Raw genomic sequence first — 20,072 nt, 5'->3', positions numbered from 1 at the left:
AAGGATGGACAAACGGGTGGTCGCGGTTAGCGACACCCATGCCAAACACGAAGGCAAGGGCAAAGATGGCCGACACGGATCAGATTAGGGGCGCACGCGTGACCGTGTTAGACTCCGCCTATGCACGGCATACCCCTCCGTTCCGGTTGTTCTCGGCTCACCCCCTGCCGAACAACCCCTCACGATGTGAGCACGCGCCGCTCGGCGAATCTCCTGGGTGGCCCCGGCATCCCCTGCCCCCGTGGTTTCCCTCTTCTTCGTCTACTCCCGCCATCCCCCGTGGAAGAGTTCATCCGCGGAGCACTCTTCGGTGGCCAGTCAGCGCCAAAAAGTGCAGAGCTTCAGGACAAGATCCGCGTTACGCGGTTCGTACGTGGCTAATTACGTAAAACCGAACGAAAACGGATCCCCGTGTTACGTTCCGTGGCAACACGGTGTGCGTTTATTGCTTCGATCGGTGATTGTGAATAGATTAACCGAACGCGACCAGCAACGTGTAACCCGGATCGATTGTGCCGTACCACGGCCACCGTGTGGCATTGTTCCGGTATCCTCTGAGTTGGACTTCTTTTGGATCAGCTGCTCACCGGTAGAGAATTAATTATTCAGAATTACGAAGGAACGACGTGACTAACACCGTGTACGTTTCACTTGTGCAGTGCGAGGCTTGCCTCTTCCGTGGCCAGCGGGATGTTCGATGACCGTCGTTGCGATGGTTAGGACATAGGGAGCGAGACAGTGCGGATCGAGCCGTGGTGCGCGCCACGATCACGTGCAACATGCGAGATCCACGATCGCAACGGTCGATCGTAGTAAAACCGGCAGACTGATTCGGTCGTTCGCTACTCATCGATTTGGACGAGCTCGTAAAATGAGAGCGTGGTAGATGTACACCGGCCGCGAGTACGCAACCATTTATGGTGATTCGTCGTTCGTACCATCGTCGGTGGGCGCGTCGGTATCGAATCTCGAACCACTCGGTGGAAGTGAGGGTAAAGGTACTTTCAGCTGAGCGCGAGGACATTGAGAATACTTATCACACAGATGCGAACCGCGAACATTGAGGCGAGGAAGAAGAAGCGCAGCAATCGCTGCTAGTATCGCTCCGTTCGAGGGTGCCGGTTTTCGACTGGTTTAGGTCTAAGCCCGGGAGCTTAGACTTAGCTGGCTGCAGAATGATGTACTCACCGGACAAAATGATGGGGAGCAAGGGACTCCACGGGGCACCGATCACTGCCCCGGGCTGTTTCCCTTCGGGAAGGTACTCGCCGCCACCGTATCGTGCCGCCCCCGACCCCATGCCGCCGCCGCCGCGACGCTGTATGCCGAATCCTACGGTGAGTAATCGCCCGTCTTATCCCACCTTTTACTTGTTCTTGTCTCTTTCGATCACCGGCCACCGTTTACCCTCCTGTGAAACTGGATCTATCGTCGTTTAGCCTCCTATTAATCCTGAGAAATCCACCATAGTTTACCTCCACTACGCAATCGAGACACGATCGTCATTTTACGTGGAAGTTTTTTTGGGTATTTCGGTGAACAGTTTCGCGATAAAATATTTTCTCGCGTTGAACATTTTAATATTTTCTTTGAACGAATTTTGGCCACGTACAGGTGAATCGATACCTGTATTGCAATAGGTTCACAGAATTAGATTGTTGGTTTAAAAGGACACCTTGGAAAGCTGTTTTGTTGTACAGTAGAGAGGCTAAACTCGATTTTTGTAGAAGCAGCATCGTTCGTGTGCATTTACGGGATAGTAATCTTTTGTATGTTACTATTTAGCTTTATTGTCATCACTCGAGTCGAGGGTTAGGGTTTGTTCAGAGTGTACTCGAATCATAATTTCTGGAATTTGTAAATTACTTGTTCGTAGAAGTTTCTGTAGCAGTTTTCGTTTTAATTTTAGTTCCACGTATCGAACAAATCTAGCGTCGGAGGCTATTTTGCGAAACTAATTCCGAGAACTTAGCAATCTTGCCTGATCTTTCAATATCTTCGCAGTGGATGGATCTAGTGTTTGTTCGTTGTTATTGTTACAAGTATACAAGTACGAGTAATTGTTACAAGATATTTCCCAAAGAGTGTGTCGTTCGTAGTGAATGTTTTTATTTTAGATACGGATCGATTGCGTTGAATATCGATCAAACGTACAGCACATTTTCCATATTTTGTTAATTTCAATTTAAAAGATACGAAAGAATTGAAAAATTTGCACAATTTCGTCGACGAAGCGAACATTGGACAATGGTGTTTCAATTTCGCGAAATATTGTAATCTTGCGATAATATTTCTTATGTTTTATAATCCCTGCGAAAGTCAATGTTGCGATTGCATTTGCAACGGTGCGATTAAATCTGCGCGAAATCGATCGATTCAACGCTGTGTTACTTAAATCGCGCGAGAAATCCTTCATCGTGGTGCAACGCAAATCAGAAAACTGCGATTAAAGTTTGCGGTAAACAATACATTATACATGAACAAGTCGGCGGGTTGAAGAATTGCCCCGATACATTTGGAATGCAAGGTAGCGATAAAACAGACATTGAAAGTTTGTATCATCCATTTTTATTGGCCACAAGTTTCCCTTGTCACATGTATCACACACTCCCTGTATCCGTCGTTTATCTTACCGACGCTTACCATACTTTTCACTAATGCTCACGGTTTCAGCTCCTTCGTCACAATGTCTTGGTGAATTTTTACCAAACATCCATTTCCTTCTTACGTTATTTTAATTTAACAAACGTTCTTTCCGTTTCGGTTCTCGCTGCGTAAACTGTGAACCCATCCCGCGTACTTTATAATTTAAAATTATAACAAACGACTTTGACGATCGTTATTATTTTTACAAATTCAAAAGTTACCGATTTATTACGCGCGTTCGTTTCAAGAATTCAATTTTACGTAGTTACGGTTCAACGAATTAGAACGATTGCTAAATCGAAACTCCCGTAAAATAAAAATCAAAGTAGTATAGTATTAATGCGATTTTTTAATAATCGATGTACCAATGTATTAATGCGATATTTTTAATAACCGAATGACCGTCTAAAGGGGCGTATGTTATGTTTTCATGCCTTCTGAAAAATTGATACAAGCCAGTATTAAAATTAACGATTTTTATATCCAATTTTCTGTTTGGAGGTTAATAAATTACTTTCTCATTATTGGATTATTAGTGGTTTTTCGATGTGGAAGAACGTGTTGTACAAACTACTTCTTTTTTGTTACGGTGAACGACGAATTGATTTTATATTTTTTCGTACATTTTATAAAATATTACATACGCTCTCTTTTTTAGATATCCATTCAATTGTTTAACGCATTACAGACTCTTAATCTTCGCGGTTTAAAGAGACAGCACAATTTTGAACAGATTAATGTAATAGGAGCAAGATGAACTTTAAATTTTTAAACGATGCCAGATTTGTGTATCCTCGATACGACAAGATTTTCAAAACTTTCTAGGACGCTATAATGATTTAATAGTTTCAGAATAGCTTTATTAGAAAACAATACAAATTTTGTATTGTCGTGGAGCTTCGATTGTATCGCATAATTTAGGCTTGGAGAGAAAAGATTGGAACTCTGTTTACTTTTGAAACTTTTATTTTATTTCACTTTAGTTAAATGAAAAAAATTCGAATCAATACTTGCGTTTCGTAATTTAAGATGAACTACTACTGCTATAAATAATTCTTTGAAATGACATTTCAGTTTTTCATTTCTTGCGATTTTGTATAAAATAGTAACAGTACCGGGTATTTCAAACGACAAATTATTTTCAAGAGTATTTCATTGTTTTGAATACAAAATAATTGTTTTAAAAATTATTACACGAAGTACAATAACGTAAATGTGTTTCAAGAATAAAAATAACTGTAAAATGATGTAACGCGTTAATTGAAACGTGTTTTCAAATGTACCTATGTGTGCTACCTTCTATACATGATGTACAGAGAATAATAAAGATTTACACAGTCTTGTATGAAATAAAATCTCTATATACAAAACCTCTTATCTGAAGAAATCGTTTTATCATTTAAACGTATCCAAATCGCAGAGCCCACACTCTTTGTTAGTCTCTTCTTCTGAATATAATTAAGTGATGTCACTATACAGAATGTTATCGGATAAGTGGTGATTCAGGAAGTAATAATATATTTCCGTTTGAAGCTTCGTTTACGAGAAAAGCGAGTTAGAAAATTGTAGCACGACTATTTTCGTTTACACCTTCGTATTCGTTGACCTTCTTAATATTTACATTCCGTCTTTGGTTGTACAGCTTCCGATTACTCTTATTGTCAATACGTTCGCATTCTAACAGTGTTATGATGTCTCGTTAGAGTAATGGTCGAATTGTAACAGTCTCGTTAGAGCGATCGCAAATACGTTGACACGGTGAAAGCGTTCAGTGCTGGTAACGTAAATAGCAGCTAAGTAAATAATAACAAAATAAATACATTATCTACAAATTTTCAAACTCGACGGCTAAGTATTACCTAATAATAACAAACGTACTATTTACACACTTTCAAACTTGCTTTTCTCGTAAACGAAGCTTTAAACGGACAAATGTTATTCTTTTTTTTTTCGAATCATTTTCGCACGTAGATTCGCGATCTGTACATGTAAAAGGGTGTTCGGTAACACCCTTACCCCGGTCTAGATCTGTCGACTCATCCCTATATACGTTACAATTGTTCAAAGTTGAAGTGTTACAGTATTTTTCTTTACAATGGAAAAAACGACAAAACTTATCCAACAAGCTACTATTTGAACAATCGAAGAGAGACTAACATTGTAAAGGTTGATTTCAACCGTATCTCAACCGTATACAAATATACACCGTTGATTTTAACCGTATCTCAACTGTATATAAATATACACGGTTGATTTCAACCGTATAGAAATATACACGGTTGATTTCAACCGTATAGAAATATAAATCGTGATTCCATAATTATGGTACGGAGGACGATTTGGGCTGCCATTGTAGTCCGGTCACACGGACTCGACACCTCGCGAATCCGTCGATGTACGAGGGAAAATGTAAACCCCGGCTAGCATTCGGTCATCCGTGTCGTCGTTGATACTCGTTCCACGACGTAAACGGGAAAGTACATCGAAGTAGGAAGCATCTAAACAGAATCAATCGGAGCTCAGTCTCGCCAGCAGTCCTACATCCGCTGTCCTGACAGCTCCCGTACTCTCCTCGACGTATCCATCCGCAGCAGAGGATCCCTTTGCAGAGTGGTCCTGCGTCCCTCCGCGGGCCTCTCGAAACCGTGACACACGTCGAACCAAACTGTCCCACCCCCCCTTCGATCTCGCGATCTCTTTCCTCCGCCATGTCGTGGACTCCACGGTCTTTAGTTTATTCATGTGACGTAATAGGATAAAAACCGTCGCTACGAGTTGAGTGCCCAGATGAGATTACAGCCGTACTGTTACGCCCGCTAACGCGAACCCGACGCGATCGCTTCTTCCTGATTTTTCGGATATCTTTGCCCGTCATCCGCGCCAACGAGGGCCGTTTTTTCGTTGTTTTGTCCGGCGTTGTTGTCGAGTTTAACGCCGCTTTATCCCGTAGAATCGTCACAGGTATTAAATGTACAAACTTCCCCGCAACGAAGTGCTAACACAGAGGGATTCGATCGTACCGGTGAAACTGAATGGAAAAAAAATTTCTTCTCGCGCGCGCGTGTTTTCGAGAGAATCGTTTTCGAAATCGTTGTCAATTCCGTGCACGGAGATCCGCGAATCTTCGTACGATTTCTCGCGTGTCTGCGCGCGCAAAGTAACGAAAATTTGGTCACTTGTGCGCTTGGTAAACTCATACGGTCGTTTGGTGATCAATTTCGACAGGATTCGAGTTTCTTTTCACGCGTGAGAATTTTTTTTATAGGTTTCGTTTAACGATACAACTTCGGGTTAGAAACTATGGAGTCTCGAGTGGATAGGAACGAACCTCTTCGACACGTGATGCGAACGACGAAGGATACAGGAATGATTTTTAACGGTTCATGGATTCGAATGGATTTTTCTTCCACGAAAACGTGCAACTACGAAACTGACTCCAAAGTTCGCTTTTAAGAAACTAATAGTTTCGATTTAAGAAACTTGTAATTTTCCGAACGTGGATCTGAAAAATTGTCAGGGTGTTTGGAAGATGTGGTAAACAACGGTGGAAATTGTACAATGGATTAAATGTTACTCGATCATTCTTGAATAATAAAAATTCTACATTCGTCGGAAACTGCACGAACTTATTGGACAATTTGAATATTTGCGATCGTGAATTATTCCACGCGTTATACACGTATGTGTAAAATACGTAGATATGGATTCATTAAGTCCTCGGTTGTTTCACAAAACGAAACATCGTAAAAAAGATTTCATTGCGCGTTTTCGGGTTAGTTTCGTATCTCATGTTCGATTGCATCGCTTATTTCGGAACACCTTGTATATTTAAGGAGAAGAGACTCATCGGAAGGTAAAGATTTTTTCGGAACATTGTCCATTTTTCTGGTATTGTTGCTCTCTGGTATGCGATGCAAATTTAGTTGCTAGGTTTTACACGAATACTCGGAACCAGACAGAATGTTTACAAATTTTTATGCAGACGCTTTTACGTTTCTCGGTAGGAAAGTATGTCACTTTAATACTCATTTGCAAGGCACCTTTGACTGTTCATTTTTACGTTTTGTTTACGGAAACTCTTGTGTTTGATAATTAATACGAGAAGGAATTATTTCTGAGCATTTCAAATGCATTGTTGAAAATTGTATTAGTCAAAAGTTTTTCGTATTACGAATCGTTGTTAAGAGTTTAGAAGATACGTTGACGAGAGTTACATTGGCAACGTGATTAATTTTGAAAATTTGAGCTCGTCACGCGTTATATTCAAATATCAGAAATTTTCCGTTGGAAATTTACACAGAATGGTATAATGGTAACTGGTTCGATTAAAATCATTAATTTTACTACGACGAATAATTCAGAACCCATGTTTGTTCATATATGCGAGTATTTTAAAATACTATTGTACCGATTTAACAGTGTAAATAATGAATTGCATAATTATCATGTAGCGCTTTCAACGGCTTTATAAAGTTTCATAAAAAGTTTATCACAATGATGGTTAACTCGCTAATAACGTTAATCGTCTGTAAAACTAATTTGTGTTCTCTGCCCATAGTGTTTAATTATCTATGATAATTAATATAGTTTTGTATTATGCATTTATCATAAAGTTGGTCATTTGTATTTACATCTTGTTGACCAGCATTTCGCACGTTGCTCGCATCGAGTATCCAGCCTGATCCTAATATTAATTATAAAATTTAATAATTAACGTCGTCCTTTTTTCGTCATCAAACTTTTTAATCAACCCTATTTTCACGTAGTAACATTTCAATGCAACAAAGATTCGTAATTACAAATACACAATCTTTTGTTGTATTTTGCGTTAATAGAAATTTCTTTTCAAATTCGTAATTCGATACAATTTTTAAAAAATGTACTTGTTCGTAAAAACCGAAAAACAATCAACATTTTTTATTAACCCTATCATTCGATATTTAAAGAAAGCTCAGGAATAAAATTGCAAGATTTGTATGCAATATTAAAAGTTAACTGATACCTTTTTTAAGCGATTGTGTTGACCGTCGAGAAGAAAACGATACTAATTACACTAAAATTTGTACATGAAATAATTTATAGGTGTTTTATTCTGCAACAGTTCTCTGTAAGCTTTAAGCGTCTAATCGTGAAGATTCACTGGGATTAACTTCATTGTGGAAGGCAAACTGTACAAATTTATCTTCATTGTTAATTTCTAGGAATACATTTATTGCCTTGTTAGTTTCATATGAATAGTAGAAAATGTCTGCTGATGAATTAAGTAAATTTACCGAGTATTATATAGGACTAGAAAATTAAAGATTAAAATATCGTTCGCGCAAGCAATGTGCACTATACCGATTACACTAACTGTATGCCACATAATTTCATGTATGGCAGTCTACGGTTCCTGAAACATTCAATGGTCGCAATTTGTTGCACTGTACAAATATCAATTGTTCGCATAATTCCCAATGATGTTTGTTATCTTGTCGAGCAACAAAACTTTCTTCTCGATTCAACGATTTTAAGTATTTTTATAAATATTCGATCTCATTGCTTCTCGCGAATTTGATTAAACGTGCACGATATCCAATTGTTAAATTTGAAAACGTAATAATAAATATATCTGAAATGTCTGTATAAAAGAAAGGATACTTTCAAAGGTACACGAGAGAAGTATTCTCCACTTTTCGAAAAAACGCGGAATTTGAAAATTATGTACATGTTATAAAGTTAATGTAGTACTACATAAATATTTAGTACGCATAACACGTGCATTACCTACGTAGTTTCCCTCGACACCGTTGCAAAATTCATCTGAAATATTTTTCGATCTCACCAATCATTTTTACGATACCCCCATGGATCGATTAAAGTAGGACACCTTGTATTTGAAAACTACAAGTTGTGTAACACTTTATTCGTAAAAATCTTCCAATTTGCAGATATGTTTCTCTTAAATCTGGTGCACTGTGGATAAACCCAAACTCGTAAGAAAATCAATGATTTAGATGAATCGTAAGATCGACCATGTTGAATTACATTATTACACGAATATAATAATTGAAGTTTCTACGAGTGGTCACATAGAACCAACAATTGTTTTTACTTTGTGTTGAGTATAGAATCGTCGGCTTGAATATATGCAACAGCTTAATATAAACGTAATTGTATAAAATAAACCTTGTCAAGTGATATCATTTGAAAATCATTTTTCTGAACGAAATATCGTTACAGCATCATTGATAACAATAGATTCTCGTGCTTTTGTCGCAGTTGCTATCGAACAAGACTTATACAAGACGTCGTGCAAGATGTAATATTGAAATTTCGTGTGAAAAAGTTAACAGTAGTTGTTAAATAAAATTTGTTCGTACTAAACTTCATTTTCGAAGAAACCGACTTTAAAAATTCGTCGGTGAGACGATTGACTACGACTTGGCTAACACGCTCATTATTTTTCTATTTTTACTTGCTTTGACGTTTGTAAATATTGACGATCGTGTGGTATCGTCTATTTGAACTGGTTCTAATAATTAGAATATAGTAGAATCGACGGAAAGCAGATAATACCGTACCAACACCGACACAAGTAGAATTAACGAGTAATGGACAGACGCGTTAGTCGAGTCGTACTCAATCGCAAGCGTATCCGATGAATTTTGAAATTCGATTTTCTCGAAAACGAAGTCTGGCGTAATAAAATTTTAAACAAGCTACTTTTATTGTCGACGTTTCGGCTGTTACGCTTTCACGTCGCCTTGGAAATAAATATAATTATATAATCTACGAAAATAAAATTATAATTACAACTATAAACATCAATGAGAAACGATGGAGGAGAGCCAGAATGATATAGAAGTAGGAAAGAAATTGGAAAATATAATAATAGAACTAACATGAATTAAAAAGTATGTAAACACCGATCAAGTATTTACAGCGTACTTCGAACGTGGATTAATCTTTATTGGAAAACAAAATAATGAAAAAAGAACACCAAATACTTTACCAGACTATTAAGTCCTTTATTAGGACATTAGTCATTACTGGTTTGTGATATCTACGAGCATACTTCTTAAGACGTAACATTTTCTATATATGTATATAATAACTATAAAATATCTATAATAAAATATACACATATATAGATATTTTATATATATAATATACACAAAATATGGAATATATAATAACGTATATAATCTGTATAAAATATCTATATTTTAGATTTAGATACTATTTCATGAAGAATCATGGCCGCTAATCCTACATTTTACGGAACGCTCTGTACGATATCGATAATTTCGGAACGTCCAAAAGACGGTCAAACGGTAACATTTTGTTTAGCAAAGGGAAAAATCAAGCATAATTGCGATTATTATCTCCAAACGTCTGAACTGAATATCGTGGGGAAAGAGTAGCACCGATAAGTGTAACGACTCTTGAGGGACTCGACGGTGGCTATTATCGATTGCTCGGCTACATTCACCGCGTCATCGGCTATTAACCATTAAAAGTGAACGTTTTTTTTTCCCCGATGGCGTGCTGGAAACCGCAAAACGACGCCGGAAATCCAGAGAATTTTATTTTTTATACTTACCGCCATCGGTACACTTGCTGCGTTAACAATTGGATAACAGTAGCGTTGTGCTTACGCGACGTATTTTGATCGTGAAACGTTAATGCGTATACGTACGTACAATGTAACTTTGCGTGTAATAGTAATCCATCTGATAGTACGAAGAAAAATAACCGGGAAAATTTTGTAACCGATTCGTCTGTAGTTGGAACAAAGATCAATTTTTATTCGCGATGATTGTACCATTGGGAAAGTTTTTATTTACTTATTTACGTACTACGAAATATTTAATTCTGCAACCGAAGCTCTAGTTTTGATTCAACGATTAAACAAGTATTTATCTTTTATTCGTTATTCGAAACATTCGTATAGATACAAATATTGTTCATTTACGGATTGTAGAGTCTAGAAATCGTGAATGAGTTTAGTTTCGACTATCATCCGTCAATTTAATCTTGGGTGACTATTTTGAAATATATACTGGTAGCGTTCGTGTTTATAGCAAATAGTGTTGGAACTTTAAAACTCGTCTCGAATCGTTCAACGATTGAATAATGAACGTCTCTTGAATGCTCTCAGCGGACAGCTGTCTACACCACGCAACGATCGAAGATCAACTGCATTCGTTCTAGAATCGACTTATCGAGTTTTCCGCGATGATCTCTCGGCGACGAATATTTTGTGGGTTTTTCCTTGAATTTCTTAAAAAAAGAAGTATCGATGGTTTCCTCGCGAACCGTATCGAACTTAAATTCCATCGGGTTCGAATTAGACAAATTTGTAGTATTTATGGAACAATACTGATATACTTCGTTACTGATAACGATCAACGATAAATAATAATTTGATAAATAACATCGATTTGATATCAAGACTTCGGTGAAACGTGCACTTTTACTGAATGTTTGACTAATATTGAAAACTTCGTTGTACTTTCATAGACGGTGCACACAGACGTATAATAACCGACAAACGTTACAAACGAATGTCGAAGTTTATAAATGAAGATGAGCAAGTCAAACCACGTAGAACCAGCTTCGTCAATAGTTGGAATTTGAACAGTGTTCCTTTTGTGTTCATAACGAGCTTTTCTCCAAAGACTGTTATTCTACAGATATCATGTATCCGGTGGCCTGATTTCCAGAATTTTCGTGGAATTCAATATTTGAAGAACTCGTACATTTCTACCTGAGCTAACAGAAGATCCTTGCAACCTAGTATGCCAATTGACGTCAGTTGGTGCCGTTTCTACCGTTAGAATCACGATGGGCTACTCTACACGAAGAGCTCCATACATATGCACAGTCTGCTAGTTCTGTAAAATCTTCATCCGAGTACGAAATTTTCTTTTTCCAAGGAAACCCCTTTCCCGTTATTTCTACTTTTTGGCTTACTACGGACTATTCTGTACGAACAAGCTGTGTGTTTTTACTTCGTACAGTTTACATTGGTAGATGTATGCTTTCCACCGAGTACGAAATTAGTTTCAATATTTATCTACGAAGGAAGCACGAGACTCGCAAGAATCAAGAGTTTAACACTCGTGTGTAGAGTCTCAACATTGTCGATGTACAGATTTTAATGCAAGGAAAGAAGTTAATTGTAGAGAGTCCACTTGATGTAGCTTCGCCATCTTCGAGACTCGGTTTACACTTGGAAAAGTATCTTATTTTTCATCGAGTGTAACGTACGGTACGTTCAACTATCTCGTTAATTTGTCTGTTTAATGCAATGTAAATACATTGCTCAATATTATATCTTGCTCTACCTTGATGTAACAATGAAGTACCTTAAGCGAGAAAAATTATTCATATCTTACACTCTGTCGTTCATGTCCAAAATACAAAATATAAAAATCATTTTATTCTCCGTTAACGTTCAACGATTGACCGAAGGTAAACTATTTTACTATCTCCCTTTTTGTATCGAGTTCGTGCTTAATTTCGAGATTGTTTATTTTCACCGACGTTACCGAATTCTAAGAATTGATAAGTTTGTGATTTCCAGAAATTCGATACTTCGATCCAGCTTGGACGAATGAATGAAATCGATCGCTGCACGGTTTGGAAGAAAAAAAGAAACGTAAAAGCTAGCCAGGACGAGATGCACGGAATCGAGCGTGTACATCGAAATCTGAAAAGTGGCATATGCGTCAAGTGGATGGCATGGTGGTTTCGTGGGGCGATGGTAAGGCGACAATTAACGTCAGGACTGTTTGACAGACTGGGCTCGAACCGGTGTATTCGTATTGGGGTAGCATACAGGCCAGAAAGGATGCACGCGTATTCATGCATTACCGTTTGTACGGGGCTGCAGGCCACGAGATTGCATAATCGATATCTCGCCTACACCTGTGCCACTCACAAGTGCGCACCTGTGTACAGGGGAGAAAGGTGAACGCGTTTGAAAAAGGTCATCCGTGGATGCTTATCATCGGTATATTTATGTGCGTTCGAGGGCCCGATGAATTGATCACTTTGCCATCGTCAGAAACTTCCTTCCTTCTATTGTCGCGTGTATCCGTGGTGACCTCCGATGGAAATGTAAATTTAACACCACGATTTCCGCTCGACAATCCCATCTGGAAATTGAACTTTTGCTTTCGATGCTCTCCATTATTCCCCATGGTTTTAAAGCGGTACGTTATACCGTAAGAAACTATTGAAAGCGTTGAAATATCCATTTACAACCTTCAATTTCACTCGAATGAAATTATTATTCGGCTATTGACTCGTACGAATTGATTACTAACTCATTGGATTAAATTCTGTCAGTTAACACCGGTGCGAGCAATTTTTCGAGAATTTTACCGCACTTCTGTTTATCTAAAAGAGAATGTCAGAAATGTAAGGGGAGAAAAAGTTTTTTTTCATCGTTTTTAATTTCGTCACAATCTTGATTCTCAGATATTTATTCGTACATGCATCGTTGAGCACTTATATAATACGTTGTGTATAATAAATTAACGAAGAATCAACCGTGCACCAAAATTTGTAATATAAGATTGTTGGTGTGAAATTATACCGATGTAAATATGTAACTATGCAGACCTCCAGGGTCAATTGAAATTTAAAGAATTCTGACAGTATCCAATTTGATTGAAAAGAATACAGTACCGCGACGAGCAAATAAACGAACGAGTCTCGTTGAATGATATCGTTCGTTTCGTTGTTTCGAGATAATTGAAAATTAGATTTTGCAAATAGAATTTCGAATGTGACCCCGTTTAACAAACTTCGAAATCTCCCATGTGTTCCGTTACAGAGTTGAAAGTTCGCGTTGCTTAAAATTTACAATGTTGCTATCTAGTAGGTAAGTATATAATTCTGATTTTATAAATCTCGAAACTGTTAGAGTGAATATCGCAATTCCGTTTCACTCGCGTTATATCGCGTATAATATCGTGTAAAACTTTAAGGGGGGACAAATTACATCTTATACACTTTGAATAATAAAATTTAGATTGAAAGACAAATATATACTGCGAAGTGTACACCTGCTTAAATTTTATAGGTATATGTACACAGCTTATCCCAAAGAAGCCGAGAGGTAAAAACACAACATTTTGGCACGTTAGAATGGGAACAGGAAAAATTAATTGCAAAAATATTTTCCCTCGAAATGAACAGCATCGATATTTTTTTAAAAGAAATATAATATATTTTTATACTTTATATTGTACATTAATTTGTGTCGCTTTCGGTTTAGTGTCGACATTTTTGTTTTTACTTTACTTAGAATACGTAGTTATCATCATCGACGAATCATTGTGGTTTTGAAGCACGATTAAAGAATTTAACAATGAAATATGGTATAGATTGTTGAAGTTATGTTAAGTTGAAGTAATGCAGTGATAAAAATTGCACAGTGTCGGAAAAGTCTGAGACTATTAGATTAAAAATATTTCTATTAGAAATCTTCTGAACATTCATGATATTAAAAAAAGAACTTGAATAGTTTGAGACAAATGCAATTCCACGTAGTGTGTTAACAAAATTTATGATATCCAGCTGGCAAAAAGATATGTTGTAATTGGTGAACTTTTAAAAATATTCTTTGTGTCTTTTAAAAATATTCTTCAATGTCCGAAAAGTAAGTATTCCATCATTTAAAAATTTTCTTAATCGTACAGTCGTGTCTCCCTAATAGTTCAGTCAAGGACCAAATTTACTAAGAATTTACAAGATTCTATTCAAATTTTCGAATAATTTTCATGTTTTTTTTCACCTTACAAGGATTAAAATTATCCCGAAGAGAAAAGACGATTCTCTATCCTTTCATTCGCACGAAACAAATAATTTCTTATACTTAATTCGATACCAGTGCTGCCGTATTGTTCTTTCCGCTTGAACTTTATCTAAGATTTTACAATGTATTTTCTCGTCTCGTTGGGGTTTACGTTTCGTTCGTGATCGTTGACATTGTCAATGTTCACCGGATCGAGGTAAGTTCTCGGTCGTGTGGTTTATTTTCGACACGTTCGTCTTCCTCTTTAAAGGCTTTACATGCATACGAGGTCGCGAAAGACACACTTCTCTAAGCTGTCTTTAAAGTTTGGTTAAAATATCTATTGGCTGCATCCATTCGTTCGCAAGAAACTTGACGATGATGCGCTGTTCCACATTTCACGGTACTCGCTACCCTTTCATTTCTACAACTAACCTTTACTGCAACTGAGGGAACCTGACCTGCTGTCGAGTACTAGAGGTAAAAGTGAGGGTAATAACGTACCATAGTCATTTCTCCCATGAAAACATTCGTTGGACAGAAAATTTAAAAGCCTCGTTTATTTTTAAACGACGCAATTCGTTTGTGCTTACTATAATTGTATCGCATTAACCGTTCTGTTAAAGTGCTCGTTCGTATTAATTGCTATATTTATGTGTTATTTGCGTGGACTGTACAAAAGGGTTGTCTTTTTAACGATTGTAATGCTACGATTGTAATACTATCTTGATAAGAAAATCCAGAAGAAAAAAAAACTCTTTCGAATTACCTCTTTCGAAATAAGGTGTTAGATAGCTTTCTAAAATTCTATACCGATTTTCATTTTCCAACCTAGACAAACCAAATCAAACAAATTCGCGTTAAAATCACAGATCTTCGATTACCCTTCGTAACAGTTTCATCCGCGCGCTATACTTGCATTTAGAATCTTAAACCATCTTCATTTTTCAAATAACTGAAAAAGTTATTGGAAATATTACTCCAGTTGTTAAATATTCAATTGAACGTGATTAAAATAAAGTAATGAAATAGTTTCGGAAATATTGTACCTCGATATTCGTTCTCCGACCTAGACAAACCAAATGAAAGAAATTCGCGTTAAAATCCCAGATCTTCGATCATCCTTCGTAACAGTTGCATTCGCGCGCTGCGTTCTCAATTACGACTCGTGGTTCGAATTACGTTGTAAAAGGTACACGTTGATTTGTTCGAGACGTGGCCGATAACAGATTACCGCCGTAAACGCGTATCAAGTCAAGAAGTGAATTTATGGTCAGGGAAGAATTCGAAGGATAAGAATAATATAATGTATAGTGCAGATACGAGTCGTCGCGTTGGTCGCATTGCACTGGAGTTCTCCGATGCGGAGGAACATCGACGCGAGGTAAACGGGGTAGCAGCTAGGTCCCTTCGGTGGTGAAAGTACGTGGATAGTGCATCGTCTCACGAACCGCTCACCTACGTGTCCCTCACGTGTACGTGTGTCTCACAGCCATAGAACAGCCGCGGACGATCCCACACACGGGACACTGGGGACACATAACGCTCCCCACTTACATCCAATCACTCCTGATTTATATTTACTACTCGCTTGGCCCCTTATTTATCGTGCTTCATGGAGACGCGCGGAGAACAGAAACGTTAATTTGCACAAATTGAAAATTATGGACCGCGACCGAAGACAAGAGTCATCGGTGGAAGAAACTTCGCGTAGAGTTATCGATCCACCTCACCGTTTCCGTGGAAATTAGCCGCCGTCTCGTTTTCTGATTTTTCCCTCGATCCCGCCACCGGTCTTAATTGGCCGGTTTTATGGCAATCGGTTCGAGTTATTACTGTCCTCTCTCACTCTCGGTCCTTTCTCCCGCTTCTGAACTTGAAATAGAATTATCCGAGTGGAACTCGTAATCGATGTCAGACGATTCGAGAATTTTAAACATCTTGCACTGGCGCCAGTTACGAATAATTAATACCTACGCGCACAAATACGGAAATGATCGGCGAACGGTATCGGAACTGAGCGCAAATATTTACCTGTAATGTGTGCACCGAACGTAACGTCACGAACAAAAGGATACGATATTTACGTATACAACCGGCATCGAGCGTTGTTACATTCGTATCGGTGTATTTATTAATTGTTAACGGTTACACTCCCGGCGCGTGGCAATTGTCAATTTTTATTTAATCGAACTGTAATTTATTCGAAAGTAACAAATCTGGAACCGATAATTGTCATTCGCTCGCATAACAAATCAACTGGTAATTAAAATAGTAATAAATCATAAAGGTGTACAATTTTACGAATTAAGAAATCATGTAACAATCGACTGTAAAATAACAACCGACGATTGTATTATAAGAACGCGTTAATGTAAACGCAATGAACATATAATTAAGTATTGTTAAGCTATGGAAGAAATTCTAACGAGACCTTAAATTAAAAAGAAAAACCAAACCTGCAATAATAAACGATCAACGCTCGCATAAGCAATCATAAGGTACTAGAACATTGAATCCATAAACAAGCTTATAAATTATTTAAAATATAGAATGATTATAAAGATATTATAATCCATTGATATATTATTTGAGGAGAAAGAAGACAACTGTGTTATTCCTTGTTTCTAATAATGTTGCGCGACTAGAATATTAATTGGCACTGTTGTTTAAAAAAAATGTCTATTATGTTCACTGTCAACATTCATTGAAATATTTACATTCAGTGTCTGTTGTTTGTTTATGTTGAGAAACATTCTTTAAATAGCCTCGTAGATTTAAACCAACACATAGATTCTTAATTTGTTTAAATTGGAAAAAATTTGTCTAATCGAATTACACCGACGTGTTTCACATTCCAACAAAGTAAATTGCAAGTGAAACGAATAATTGAAACCTCGTTAGAGATGTTACAGATTAGATATTAACACGTTGATTGCCAACTACGAGTTCCCTCGTAGTGTGTTTACTTGCCATATTTGTGCAGCTACGTTGAAATTCGTAATATATCAATGTAAATATGAATGGATAGCCTCAGAAAGAGAACAAAAACTATGCTTTCTAATGATTAACTATAATTAGAGTTTTTAATAATATAATACGATTAAATAATTAAATTGACTTTTTACACCGGAATTTTGAAAAGTACCAATACAAATAATGATGTAAACATTGTTCAACGAAGCTATGAGTGCATTGCGTTAAAAAATAATAGTTATCTTCCGAAGGAAAGAAAAACGGTTGAACAGAGGGATGGATAAAGTTAGGGCAAGAAATAAGTGGTTGTGAATATAATGAAAGAGGAACTTAAAATGGTACCTGCTAATAGCAGGTGCAAAAAGAGAGGGGAGATTTAGTCATGCACATATGTTCAAGCGATACTTACTAATGGGACCGTTACAACACACTGTAAGATAGATACATGCATATAGACTTTTGTCATGCAACATATCTGTTCCATCTGAAGTCGTCATTGATTGTTTCAAACAAGTTTTGTATAATATTATACAATTAGCAATCAGCATTAGTAAAAAACTACTCAAACTAACGTTAGTTTGAATCGGTTCAACTATCGTATATTTAAAACTAAACGTTTTCGACTTCATATGCAGGTCCAAGCTCAGACTGTACAAACATTGTTACTTTATATTATAAAGATTTTTATCGTTAGTACAGTCGCAGACTCGGTTTCGATATGTAGATATTTTGGGAATCGAACGTTGATATCCATTTCCGTCTCAGGTTTGCATAAGCATTATTTGTAAATAACCAAATGAAATCAATTGTAGTATTAAAGTTCAATTTATCGAAAGAGTTACCGCATCGCAAAATATGCTACAATTCGAAAAGAAATTGTCACAAATTTCAAGACACCTTGTGCAAATGTGATGTTCACATCGTTTCATCTCTTTCCGCTAGTAGAAATTCCATCTCGAAGTTTACAGAAGGATATTGTTTACGTTTTTACTTGGATGCAATTCGCTGTAAAATGTGCATCGTGTCGAACTGGTGAATTATAACAAAGTCTGTTGAAAGTTTTTCGCGCGTGTGTAAATACACATTCATGGACAAGCTGGTATTATTAATACAAGTGTATTAGAGGGGTTTCCTACACTGGGGTAGAGTGTCCATCGTCGGTCTGAAACAGGTACACGGTGGCTAACAGAAAGGGCGAACATTACTTCCGCCCGGTCCTCCGCGGTTTAACGCTCTTATTATTATTTTTATTAGGGAGCCGCGGTATATAATGCTATCAGCCCCCGTAAGGGCGGGCATGCAGGAAATAAACCTAAGTGTATAATTACAATAATACTTACCGAGATCCCTCCGTGGGTTGTCTCCCCTTCCTCAACCCCCTGTCTTCTGCACCCTCTCTAGACCTCTTCGTATCTCCAACTCTCTCCACCCTCTGTGTTTCTCGCTTTCTCTCACGACTAATTGTTCTTTCTTCTCTACGACTAATTGTGAATCTCTTTCTTCTATCTTGCTCTTCCTTTTCTTACTGTCGTCGCGCCCAGTTTTCTTTTTGTTGCTTTTCTCTTCTCTTCTCTTCGCTCCCCGATAATCCAATTGACATTTTCTTTCCTCTGTTCTTCACTTTCTAAAAATCTAGTCGAGATATTTTCTTTCATCTGTTCTTCACTCGCTCAAAATCTAGTCGACACTTTCTTTCCTCTGTTTTTCATTTTCTCAAAAACAGAGAAAGAAAACCAATATTTTCTTTGCAAATATTGCAAAGAACGTATTACTTTGCGACAACGTATTATTACTGTATAAACAGAAACGCGAACTTCTCTACTCTACGTTTATGAACACGTCCGACTCGATCAAAAATGGCTATAAGCCAGGAACAAGTTCAAGTAGGGTACACGTTTATATGAACTTTTTTCATCAAGAGTTTTCGTTTCTCTTGTACACCGCTGTATATTGAAGTCAACGAACGTCGAAAAGAAAGACTCCACAATTTACAAGGGTTGTCGATTTTTCACGTAAAATATCCAAACGAAGAACAAATGTCCAATACTAATTCCGGAGTTGATCAATAATAAGTTTGGAGTTGATCGATAAAAAAACTACAGACTTTCGAATTAAATAAAAAACCTCGCTTAATATTCAAACATATCAAACAAAAAAAAAAAACTAAACGTACACAAATGGAGACAATCGCGTATCTGCGAACGCGACGTTAAAAAAAAAGTGTACAGAATTAACGAAAATTTATTTTATCCACTCCTCGTGAATGTTGATACACCGCGTGTAATTTTCTCGTTCTTAGAAACAATAATTACATTTTGCCCGGTATCGGGCGAACTATACGGTATTCAGTCTCCGACAGAAATTTTGCATCCACGGTGTACACGAATGTTCAATTTCAACTGGTACGCGTACTCGAAACGATTATACCGTAAAATATGAAACGCGGAACGATCATGGAATATAGTACTCGGTTGATCAAAACTCGTGATACAACCGCGTAAAAATATCTTTCACCCCGATGGTGTGGTATCGTCTGTGTGATCGCGCACTCATGGAGATGTGGGACGGAGTGGTTGTGGACGATTATAAAACATAAGCAATTCCGTGGTGTGTATGTTATAGCACGAGGTAGAGGTATACGTGACCGAACTCTTAAACG

At 37.4% G+C, this 20,072-nt stretch overlaps 1 protein-coding gene across 1 annotated transcript in view; it reads left to right on the top strand.

Moving 5' to 3' along the window:
* Positions 1-1,175: 1,175 nt before the first annotated feature.
* Positions 1,176-20,072, top strand: part of Acj6 (abnormal chemosensory protein 6) — a 72,191-nt gene continuing 53,294 nt past the window's right edge. The window contains exon 1 of the mRNA XM_076306847.1: positions 1,176-1,337. Within this exon, the coding sequence (XP_076162962.1) occupies positions 1,176-1,337 (162 nt within the window). The remainder of the gene's footprint in view (positions 1,338-20,072) is intronic.

Source organism: Ptiloglossa arizonensis, chromosome 3 (assembly GCF_051014685.1).
Source record: "Ptiloglossa arizonensis isolate GNS036 chromosome 3, iyPtiAriz1_principal, whole genome shotgun sequence".
NCBI classification, from domain to species: Eukaryota; Metazoa; Arthropoda; class Insecta; order Hymenoptera; family Colletidae; genus Ptiloglossa; species Ptiloglossa arizonensis.
This window is presented reverse-complemented; position numbering and strand designations above follow the sequence as displayed.